Genomic DNA, 12,536 nt, shown 5'->3' on the forward strand with positions numbered 1-12,536 from the left:
ATTTCACCAGACACACACAGAGATTATATATATATTGTCAAGACGTTTATTAACGGGCACTCAGCGACGGCGCACGGCAGCGACAGTCAAAGCGGGGTGACTCTCTCCACGAGGGGCGTGCTCTCAGAGAAGAGAACGACCCACTGGAAGGCGCTCGAGAGGACGACCCATTACTGAGTCGGAACGCGCCGCTACAATTACCCCCGGCTACGAAAAGGGAGCCGCCTGGCGACCTAGCAACTGGTCACTACGAGCGGGTCATGGTAGGGCTTCAGGCGCGCCACGTTGACAATGTCGCGCCCTCGACGGCGCATGTCCGAAGATGGGTCGATGGGTTGGATCAGGTAGTTCAATGGGGATGTGCGTTCGACGACACGGTAGGGGCCTTCGTATTTGGGCAGTAGTTTGGAAGAGAGGCCAGGTGCAGTGGTAGGGACCGAGAGCCATACGAGCGCTCCAGGAAGGAACGTGGGCGCAGAACTGGTGGTGTCACCGCGAATGCTTTTCTGCTGCTCTTGGCTATGCGTAGTAAAGGTCTTGGAGAGCTCGCGACACTCTTCAGCAAGTCTGGCTGTGGTAGAAATAGGCGCACATTCAGATCGATCCGGCTTGTAGGGAAGGATTGTGTCGATGGTGTGCGATGGGTGCCTGCCATACAATAAGAAAAATGGTGAGAAACCAGTAGTGCTCTGAGGAGCGGTATTGTAGGCGTACGTGACGAAGGGCAGAATGACATCCCCATTCGTGTGGTCTGCGGCGACGTACATCGAGAGCATGTCGCCTAGCGTGCGGTTGAAGCGTTCGGTGAGGCCATTCGTCTGCGGGTGGTGTTGCATCCAACGCTTTACGGCGTTGCACCGAACGCGCTGTGGCGTTGCGCCCAACGCACGGTGGCGTTGCACCGAACGCGCTGCGGCGTTGCATCGGACCATGCGCGCGTGCAAGTGTGTGCCGCGATGTGATTGGTGGACTTGAGTGTTTGTTCTGTGTATGTGCCTGTTTCGTGATTGGACGTGTGCATTCACGTATACTTTGATAGGGGGGCTTTTGCTATCAGTGTGTAAGACTGTTACCATGGAACCGATGGAATAAAGACGTTCCACGAGTACGTCTCCCGGTGTGGAGTTACAACAAACTGGCCACGAGGATGGGATACGGCAAGATACCCTGAAGATGGCTTCATCGAGCGCTACACTTGGCAAGCTGCCGGAGTTCGACCCGGACAACGGGGACTTCGAGGTCTACCTCGAGCGTCTCGAGTGCTTCATCGCCGCCAACGACATTGCAGAAGAAAAGAAACTGCAGGTCTTCTTGACTACGATCGGCGAAAAGGCTTACGGGACGCTAAGGAGCTTGCTTCTTCCAAAGACGCCTACGAAAGTAACATTCGAGGTTGCCGTTGATGCACTTAAAAAGCACTATGCTCCCAAAAGTTCCGTGGTGACGGAAAGGTATCGCTTCCACCAACGAAAACAAGAGAAGCATGAAAGCGTGGCGGACTTCATCGTGGGTCTGAAGAAATTGGCGGCGACGTGTGCGTTTGGCACATTTCTAGAGGAAGCTCTGCGGGACCGACTAATCGCCGGCCTTCAAGCAGACGCTGTGCGCTGCCGACTGCTAGCCACGCCAGACGCTGAGCTGACTTGGGAACGCGCCTGCAGCATCGCCGTGGCTATGGAAGCAGCTACGAAAGACACTCAGCAGATGGCCTCTACAAAGAGCGAAGGCATCGCAGCGAGCGTCTCCGACTTGCACTGGCAAGGACAAGCAAAAGAACGGCGTCCACAAGCAAGTACTGGCAAGAACGCGAAGAATTGTGCGTTCACAAAGACTGAAAAGACCACGCAGCATGGGACTAAAGCTTCTTGTCATCGCTGTGCGGGTCACCATGCACCAGTAAGTTGCCCATTTGTTAACAGTACTTGTTACAAATGTCAGAAAAAAGGGCACATAGCTAAAATGTGTAAAACCAAACTCGTTAAGCAGCTGGATTGTGATGTCGCCGGAAATGAGTTACTTACGCTGTGTCACACTGATAAAAGTTCAGGAACGCCGGCTATTACAGTTATGTTTGAGATAAATGGAAAGGAAGTTGGCATGGAGTTGGATACAGGTGCTGCTGTGTCGGTTATGTCCGAATCTGAGTGCGCTAAGCTTTTTCCTTCAGCCAGCTTCAGAGAAGCTAATGTGAACTTAGTCGCCTACAATGGCACACCTGTCGATATCAAAGGCGTGATAGATGTTGATGTTAGATATTACGATCAATGCTATTCACTGCCACTTGTCATAGCAAAGGATGCTGAAAAAGCTAGGATGCCAACGTTGCTTGGTCGAAACTGGCTGCAAAAAATTAAAATTAGATGGCATGAAGTCATGTGCATGAAGAGTGTGAGAAATCCAGTTCCTGTAACGGAAATGTACAGCGAAGTGTTTGAACCAGGCTATGGCGCTATCAAAGGCTTCAAAGCCAGTATTAAGCTCAAAGAAGGTGTTACGCCGGTCTTTTGTAAGGCGCGGCCAGTGCCATATGCTCTTCGTGAGCAAGTGGAACAGGAACTGTCGAACATGGAAAAAGCAGGAGTCGTGTACAGAGTAAGGCATAGCGCTTGGGCGACGCCCCTGGTCATTGTACCGAAAAAAGATAAAGGGCTGCGTCTGTGCGGTGACTATCGTGTCACTATAAATCCGGCAATAGAAGTTGACCACTACCCTCTGCCGCTGCCAGAGGATATTTTCATGGCATTGCAAGGCGGAACCGTCTTCTCGGTCATTGACCTATCTAAGGCTTATCTACAGCTTGAGTTAGATGAGCTGGCACAAGAATTGCTGACGGTGAACACGTACCTGGGCCTTTTTAGGTTTCAGCGTCTCCCTTATGGTGTCGCGTGCGCGCCTGCCGTATTCCAAGCAGTAATGGATCAGATCCTAGGCGGCTTATCGGGAACTGCCTGCTACTTGGACGATGTCGTCATAGCTGGCGAGACATACGAGCAGTGCCGCGAGAGAGTCGAGCAGGTGCTCAGACGCCTAAGTAAGCACGGTTTGAAGGTCAACGCCGGAAAGTGCAAGTTCTTTCAGGAGAAAGCAACTTATTTGGGTCACCAAATTGATAAAAATGGCCTGCATCCTACTAGGGATAAGGTGATGGCTATAAAGAACGCACCCAAGCCAGTTAATGTGACACAACTGAAAGCCTTTCTGGGTTTGGTAAATTTTTATTCCAGATTCCTGCCAAATTTGGCAATGGTTTTAAAACCTTTACATGAGTTGCTACGCAAAGAGACCAAATGGCACTGGTCACGTCACTGTGACGACGCATTCAATAAGTGCAAAGCGTTGTTGACTGATGACAGTGTTCTTCAGTTGTATGATGTTCGCAAAGACATTCAAATCACATGTGATGCGTCGGATTATGGCGTTGGAGCGGTACTGTCGCACGTGGAGAATGACGTCGAGAAGCCTATAGCGTTTGCTTCAAGGTCTCTCACCGCGGCAGAACGCAATTACGGGCACATTGAAAAAGAAGCCCTGAGCATTGTCTTTGCGGTAAAAAAGTTCCATAAATACCTCTATGGAAGAGCGTTTAAGGTAGTAACAGACCATCAGCCCCTGACAGTGCTGTTTGACCCAAAGAGGCAGGGAAGCGCTGTGGCTACCGCGAGAGTGCATAGATGGCTGACCTTCTTGGCTAACTATCGATACATAATAGTGCATAAACCGGGGACAGCCATTGCTAATGCCGACGCGTTGTCCCGCCTACCGCTATCTGACACTGAAGAGCTGGCTGAAGAAATTTTTTACTTTTCCACTCTCACTGAGTTGCCGCTCACAGCTAAAGATATTGAACGCGCAACAGACCGTGACAGGCTCCTAACGAGCGTTCGAAACATGATCTGGCACGGTTGGCCAAAAAGCGTTCCAAATGAGCTACAGCCATTTTGGGTTCGTCGGTTGGATCTTGCAGTTGATAATGGCTGCATTGTTTGGACCAACAGGGTCGTAGTACCAGAAAGTTTGCAAGCCCAGGTTCTAGCTCTTTTGCACGAGCAGCATTTAGGGATCACCAAAATGAAAGCAGTGGCACGTTCAATGGTGTGGTGGCCCGGCATAGATAATGCTCTAGAACAAGTGGTACGCCGATGTAAAACATGCCAATCTGTACTCCCTTCGACGCAGCCAGCACCCTTGTGTCAGTGGCGAGTAAGCGATGTCCCATGGGAAAGAGTACATTTAGATTTTGCAGCTAAGGAAGGGCATATGTTCTTGATTGCTGTGGATGCATATTCCAAATGCCTTGAAGTGAAAATCATGCATTCAACAACAGCTACAAAAACTGTGGAAGCTGTACGTTCTCTATTTGCGTCGCATGGGCTTCCAACTGAGCTGGTTACCGATAACGGCCCTCAGTTCACTGCTGCTGAATTTGAGGCCTTCTTAAAAGCGAACGGTGTAAAACACACGCTCACGCCTCCGTACCACCCACAGTCAAATGGTGCGGTCGAACGAGCAGTACAAACTACGAAGAAATCACTTCTTAAGCAGCTTCTAGACGATGAAGGGAAAGGAAAAAGCCGATCGCTGCAGCATAGAATCGACAACTTTTTGTTCTCCTACCGCACGACGCCCCATACCTTCACGGGGAAAACACCCGCCGAGCTCTTTCTCCGACGCAAACTGAGGACTCGGCTAACATTGCTTCAACCAAATGTTAGGAGTGAACTGTCAGACAAAGCGGAAAGAGTGAAATTGTCTGCAGATAAGCGACGGGGTGTACCGCGGTCCTTTTCTGTCGGTGATGCTGTTTTGGTGCGCTCAGTGCGAGGTGAAGTTATTAAATGGTTGCCAGGAAAAGTGACACGAGTGAAATCGCCGTGCACGTATTTGGTCCGTGTCGGAGGCCGTGTGCGATACGTGCATGCCGATCATTTGCGAAGGTCTTTTCTGGAAACAGACGGGAACTGTGAGCCTAGTGAAATTGATTTGCCGCACGCTGCGGAAGTGCTTGTGCCCAGTTCATCAGAGCCACCGGACACTCAGCTGGCACCGGAACAAGCACAAGGATCACCCGACCCTGACTGTTCCCCACCGATCACCGTTAGAAGCAGCAGCCGAAATCGACGGCCTCCAGACCGCTGGGGTTATAGCCACTCATAAATAGGAGGGAAGGAGTGTTGCATCCAACGCTTTACGGCGTTGCACCGAACGCGCTGTGGCGTTGCGCCCAACGCACGGTGGCGTTGCACCGAACGCGCTGCGGCGTTGCATCGGACCATGCGCGCGTGCAAGTGTGTGCCGCGATGTGATTGGTGGACTTGAGTGTTTGTTCTGTGTATGTGCCTGTTTCGTGATTGGACGTGTGCATTCACGTATACTTTGATAGGGGGGCTTTTGCTATCAGTGTGTGAGACTGTTACCATGGAACCGATGGAATAAAGACGTTCCACGAGTACGTCTCCCGGTGTGGAGTTACAACAGGTGGTAAGCAGTAGTTTTGCGGTGAACAACGTTGCACTCTTTGAGAATGGCTTCGACGACTTCCGACAAGAAGACACGGCCTCGATCACTGAGCAGCTCCTGGGGTGGACCGTGACGCAGCATGAATCGGTGGAGCAGGAAGGAGGCCACATCGCTCGCTGTGGCCGCAGGGAGGGCAGCTGTTTCAGCGTATCGCGTGAGGTGGTCTACAGCGACGATGGCCCAGCGGTTACCAGCGGACGTCAGGGGAAGTGGCCCATATAAATCGATGCCAACGCGCCCAAACGGTCGGTCAGGGCAAAGTAGAGGTTGCAGACCTGCTGGCGACAGGTGCGTTGAAGTTTTGCGGCGCTGACAATCGATGCAGGAGCGAACGAACTTCTCCACGTAGCGGTACATCCCTCGCCAGAAGTAACGTTGGCGAATGCGGTGGTAGGTTTTCGACACCCCAGGGTGTGCACACTGCGGATCAGAGTGGAACGACTCGCATATGTCATAACGCAGACAGCGGGGTATTACTAGTAGCCACTGGCGTCCGTCGCCGTTGTAATTGCGTCGGTGGAGCAGGTCGTCGCGAACGGCGAAATGGTGGGCTTGACGACGCAACAAGCGAGTGGATGGTGTGGTCGATGGATCAGTCAGCAAGTCTATCAGTGAGGCAATCCATTGATCCTTGCGCTGCTCGGTAGCGATGGTGTGAATATCGATGGAAGAAACGACAAAGTGAGACGCTGAGTTATGGGCATTGTCGTCAGGCAAGGGAGAGCGCGACAGGGCGTCGGCGTCAGCATGCTGACGTCCGTTGTGGTACAGCACGCGGATGTCGTAGTCTTGCAGGCGAAGTGCCCAACGGGCAAGACGGCCAGAGGGATCCTTCAATGACGACAACCAGCACAGTGCATGATGGTCCGTGACGACATCAAATGGGCGACCATACAAATAAGGTCGGAACTTTGTTAGGGCCCAAATGATTACCAGGCATTCTTTCTCCGTGACGGTGTAGTTGGTCTCGGCTTTAGTAAGCGTACGACTTGCATATGCGACGACATATTCCGGGAACCCAGGTTTGCGCTGCGCAAGGACAGCACCGAGGCCAACACCGCTGGCGTCCGTGTGTACCTCTGTAGGGGCCGTAGGGTCGTAGTGGCGTAGAATGGGAGGAGACGTCAACAAACGACGGAGCTCTGCGAAAGCGTCGTCGCACTCTGACGACCACGAATTGAGGGGCCCGTTACTTCCAAGGAGCTTCGTCAGCGGTGATATGATAGTCGCGAAGTTTCGGATGAAGCGCCGAAAGTAGGAGCATAGTCCTACAAAACTGCGCAGTTCTTTGACGGACGTGGGTTTGGGGAACTCTGTCACGGCACGAAGCTTGGCTGGATCTGGGAGGATGCCGTCCTTGGACACCACGTATCCTAGTATCGTGAGCTGCCGTGCTGCAAATCGGCACTTCTTGAGATTCAGTTGTAGCCCGGCGTCGCTCAAGCGCGTCAAAACCTGCTGCAGGCGTTGAAGGTGTGTTAAGTCCGCGGCAAAAACGACGACGTCGTCGAGGTAGCATAGACACGTGTGCCATTTCAAGTTGCGCAGAACGGTATCCATCATGCGCTCAAAAGTCGCGGGCGCATTGCACAGCCCAAACGGCATGACGTTGAATTCGTACAAGCCGTCGGGTGTGACAAACGCTGTCTTCGGTCGAGCGTCATCCGCCATGGGGACTTGCCAGTACCCTGAGCGCAAATCGAGCGATGAAAAGAACTCTGCTCCTTGCAGGCTGTCAATGGCATCGTCTATTCGAGGTAGCGGATAAACGTCCTTACGGGTGATCTTATTGAGTCGTCGGTAGTCCACACAGAACCGCACAGAGCCGTCCTTCTTCGCAACGAAAACGACAGGAGACGCCCACGGGCTGTTTGAGGGTCGAATAACATCGCGGCGAAGCATGTCTTCGACTTGCTCGGTAATTACACGACGCTCTGTTGGCGACACGCGATATGGACGTTGCCGCAGTGGTGGTTGGGCGCCAGTGTCGATGCGATGCGTGACAGCAGACGTGCGGCCGAGAAAAGTTTGCGCTACATCGAACGAAGAACGAAATTCTTCCAACAGGCATAGAAGCTGGGAACGCTCGACCGACGTAAGGTGTTCAGCAATCGAGGAACCAAATAAATCAGCGGGTGACGAATCAGATGTGGAAACAGCACTGAGCGAATGGGAGCTGGCGCAGTGCGTGTCACTCGGTGCGTCCATAACTTGTGCGTCTTCGAGGGCTTCAGCTCTGCCGAGACATTCCCCTCGCACCAACCTAACAATGTACGGGGATGGGTTCGTAACAAAAATATCCGTGTCGCCCTGAATGACTTGCACGGCCGCAAATGGCACCAATAAGCCTTTTCTAGTGAAGACGCGGTCAGATGGAGAGAGGAGTGCAACGGCGTCGGCGAGACCGGTGCAGCAGACTGACACAGCCGTTGACGAGTTTGCAGGAAGTGTGGTGTCGTCTTTGACGAGTACCTTGGTCGCAGCCGATGGACTGTCCGCCGGCGTCAAATCTGAGAACGGTGAGAGCTCTATTTCGGCTGGTGCGCAACGAATTACGGCGGCGTGACGGGCGAGAAAATCCCATCCCAGGATGACGTCGTGAGAGCATGAGGAAATTATTATGAATTCGACGGCGTACAGAGCGTCCTCAATGATGACACGGGCTGTACACACCGCTGTCGGGTGAATACTTTGGGCGCTGGCTGTACGGAGGGAGAGCCCGGAAAGCGGCGTCGTCACTTTTCGTAGTAGTCGGCTAAATTTAGCGTCCATAACGGAAACGGCAGCTCCAGTGTCTACAAGGGCCGATGTGCGCACACCATCTACAAACACGTCTACTACGTTTGATGGGCTTTGCTGAGGGCTTTGGCTGTTCGATAGCGTCGCAGCTTTTGCCTCTTGGACTGCGACGACTAGTTTTCCTGGTCTCGTGCGATCGGACGAGGCCGCATCGGTGACCGTGAGCGGCGTCGTGGGGACGGTGAACGACGGGTAGATGGACCTGGGCGTGACGTCGGTGACATAGGCGGCAGCGGGTCATAATACGGTCGGCTGGACTGGTTGGTGACGGCTGATCCGACTCGAGGCGGCTGCACGCGGTTGCAATAGCGGGCGACGTGACCGGCGCAACCGCACGCAAAGCAGATCGGGTGGTTGTCGGCAGTGCGCCATAGGTTTGCCGGGCTAGGTCCCATCCACGCGGCAGGACGCGAGGGACGGGGCGGCTGCTGATATGACGACTGCATGGTGGGCTGCAGTCGGGGCGTATGGATGATGTCGGCGTACGCAGCCGGCACACTCGCTTCGAAGGCCTGAGGCCTGGCGACGGCTCCAGCGTATGTCAGCGGGGGCACCACAGGGAGCGCTGGGGGCGGCCTGGCTGCAACTTGTGCGTAACTGAGCGGCGCAGACGCCGGAGGGGGCTGGTGGTATTCTGGCATAACCTCCGTGATTTCCTGTTCAATAGCCCGGCGTAGGGAAGGCAGCAGTGTGGTCGACGACTGTACAACATCCTGCGGGTGAGAGAAGGCCACTAAGGAGAACTGGCGGGCAATTTCCTCCCGCACGAATGACTTGATTTCGGTGAGTAAGCCGGAGTGGTCCGACACGGCCGACCCGCCAGCGAGATCGGCGTCGCGTGATGGAGGTCGAGGCGTCATAAGCCGCTGTCGGCGTAGCTCCTCGTAGCTTTGGCACAGCGTGATGATCTCTGCCTCAGTGCGAGGGTTTTTGGCGAGTAGCATGGTGAAGGCATCGTCGTCGATGCCTTTCATGACGTTGCGGATCTTGTCGGCTTCAGTCATGGTTGCGTTGGCTTTCTTGCACAAGTCGAGCACGTCTTCAATGTAGCTCGTGAAAGACTCACCGGACTGCTGGGCTCGTTCACGTAAACGCTGTTCGGCTTGCAGCTTGCGAACGGCAGGGCGGCCAAACACGTCGATGATGGCGGTCTTGAAAGCGGACCACGTAGCGAAATCGGATGCGTGGTTGTTGTACCATAGACTTGCCACACCCGCGAGGTAGAAAACGAGGTTGCTCAGTTTGCCCGCCTCGTCCCATTTATTGGGGACGCTCACACGCTCGTAGATTGCGAGCCAGTCCTCGACGTCGGTGCCATCCGCGCCGGTGAAGATAGGAGGGTCGCGGATGCGGGGGACACCCGGACATGGCGTCGGTGCAAGAGGAGGCGTTTGCTGGGCGGCGTCTTGAGTCATGGTAGCAGGCACGGTACGGGATCGTAGCTCCAAGGGCATCGAATGCGGATCCTAGTTGTTTAAAGGGCACAGCACTCTCCACCAAATATATCCTCTTCAGACCCCGCGTGCATTAAAATGCACATTTGTTTTTTCCCGGTTTTCGAAATTCGCGCCACTATTAGAGTCAACATTCTTGGTGCAATCGCATGCTCTATCATGTGGTGCCCTCTGGTCAACAATACAGGAAGCATACTACAGTGGAAGCCCGGTTTTCCCGCTTTGAAACATGGCGCAATTCTCGGCTTCGACGTTCTGCTCACGGCGTCCAAGTAATTCACAAATTGCTCAATAATAATCGTGTCATATTTCTTAATTGTTGTTTAAATCTAATTAGGAAGGGTTTAGGGATAATTTCCACAGGTCATGTAACCCCAAGGGCGAGTATTTTTGTTATCACAAGCTATTTTCTTCAAATGTGCATTATAATGCACACTCGGTCTCAATGGGTGCTTTTTCCTGCGTATGTTTGCCAATCTCATGCGGTTCGTTACTCTTTGGCATTATGCTTTGGCGTTTGTTTCACCTAGGAATCAGTGATATAGAAACGTGTTCTTGAGTCGATGACCAGCAACGACACCTCGGACCTAGAATTCTCATACGATGAGGCTGTCCCTTCGCCATTACCTGTTGCCGGAAGACAGGTGTGGTGCAGAACTTGACAATAGACAGTTTTCGAATAGACAATTTTCAATAGACAGTTTTCGAAGTTAGCGTTAGCGTTTGAGGCGCGCTATTTCCGTCACTTAACGAGAGCCCGCAAGCGGAAGCGTACGACGCCTGCGCAGTTGCGCGAAAAGCCAACGCAAAGCTTTGCGTACTCTACTCAAAAGCTCCCTAATGAGTCACCACGGAAGCTGCTGAAAGCCAAGGTCGGGCCCACGCCTTATGAGCCTACAACTGCGCAGGCAAGCCACACTTGGGAGCTTGGGAACTAGGGATACTCCTCGAGGTGCCCAAACCCAGGATATTCTCAGCGCAGTAGGAGTGCGCAAGGGGGGAGGGGGGACAGGGGTTCGGCCGCCCCCCTTAGTCACCTGAGAGGGGGGCACAAAATCTGCCCCATACGTTGACCCACCTAGTCACTTAAGAGGGGGAGGCGCAAAATCTGCCTCGTACATTGATTTAGTAGGGGGGGGGGCGCTGCGATGAACCTTCACCCCCCGCCCTGATGGGGAAACCTGCGCACTCCTGTGCTTAGCACACAAAGTTCCGATGCACCACGTGTAAAATCGTTCTTTGCATCACATCTGCGCGAAACTTCTCCAGGCAATTTCGCAACAGATAAGCGTGCTTTTCGCAAGCAAATGTAAAATTTCGTTATAGGCGAGTGTTGTTCGTTTTCTGTGCATTGAGACCCAGTGTGCATTATAATGCACACACTGCTGTGCGAAAACTGTTTGCCGTACAGACGCAATTTTTTTCTGGTTTAATACAGCATGTGTGTGCATTCCAAAAATGTGTGCTGATTTCACCTGTGTGGCCACAAATTTGCTGAGGTCTCAGGAGGATATATATATATATATATATATATATATATATATATAGGGCATGTGTGTGTGTGTGTGTGTGTGTGTGTGTGTGTGTGTGTGTGTGTGTGTAGGACGCCGCAAAATTAGGGGCCCCCTCCGATGAAGGGAGAGACTAAGCCCTGGTCGCACCACGATTGCTCCCTGAACTAAGGCGGACCAACGGTTGCCATTGCGGAGCGATCGTTTGCATTGGCATACTACGGCTAGGGTGAAATCATGATCATGGGCGTTAGTCGTCGGTAGGGATATGTGTGACTAGGCGCCAACGTGACTGCGTCCACATCAGGCGGTGCTACATCTGCCAAACAACAATAGACATTATACAAAATACCAGTGCACTAAAGCATTCAACTACTTCTGTGAAGACACGTTTTACTTTCATGTTATACCGATTCTTATGACAGAGGGATCAACCATCTCTTTCACGTTTGTTTCAGGCGTAAACAAAGTGCTGAAGCGGCAGTCTGGGGACCTTTAAAATGTAACCAGCTAGTTAGCGGCACCTATATTTGTTGCAAATAAATTATACCGTGTTTTGTTAAAAGGAAAAATCATTATTTATTTAGCGTACAGCAGCACAAGCGGTGCATGCATGCACTGTCTTTCCTATGAAGCATCAGCTTTTTCACAGTACTGATTTCACACCTGCCCACAATTCAACAAAAGCTGGTGTCGATTTTCACAAATTGAGTGACTACCAATACTAAGTGTACTGCATGCTCTGTAAAAACAGGACCCCTTCTTTTAATATAAGGTAACAACAGAAAATCCCAATCAAGCACCGAAAACCTATTAGACTAAACCATCTGTTATTCATTCCGGAGCACGACGAATAAAATGTAAAGATAAACATAGAGAACAACAGGCAGCAATATTTTGAAGAACTTGTTGCAGGGCTAGTTGGTAGATAACCTAGGAAAAATATACATGCCTAAGCATCACCAAACGAAATACGAAGCACAGGAAAGAGCGCCAAGACGTGTTTACTTTGGGGGTGCTTAGGCGTCAAAGTTTTCCCTCTAAGCTGACAGAAGTTCCCTCTAAGCTGACAGAAGTAGTCGTTTTACGAAAGCCTCTGTTGCCATGCGTAATAACAGAATAATTTACAGGAAGCCCGTTCCACGGCAACCCCCGTTTCTGATTTTTAAATAACGGCAATGCTGCATTTCAAGTTATAGATTCATGCTGTGTAAGGGTTAACAGAATTGCCTTGTTCAGGAATACACAGGTATGA

General features: G+C 52.1%; 1 protein-coding gene across 1 annotated transcript in view; it reads left to right on the plus strand.

Moving 5' to 3' along the window:
* Positions 1-1,157: 1,157 nt before the first annotated feature.
* The window catches only part of LOC119405542 (uncharacterized), a 118,577-nt gene continuing 107,198 nt past the window's right edge, over positions 1,158-12,536 (plus strand). The window contains exon 1 of the mRNA XM_049419435.1: positions 1,158-1,788. Within this exon, the coding sequence (XP_049275392.1) occupies positions 1,174-1,788 (615 nt within the window). The 5' untranslated portion in view covers positions 1,158-1,173. The remainder of the gene's footprint in view (positions 1,789-12,536) is intronic.

Source organism: Rhipicephalus sanguineus, chromosome 9, assembly GCF_013339695.2.
Source record: "Rhipicephalus sanguineus isolate Rsan-2018 chromosome 9, BIME_Rsan_1.4, whole genome shotgun sequence".
Classification (NCBI taxonomy): domain Eukaryota; kingdom Metazoa; phylum Arthropoda; class Arachnida; order Ixodida; family Ixodidae; genus Rhipicephalus; species Rhipicephalus sanguineus.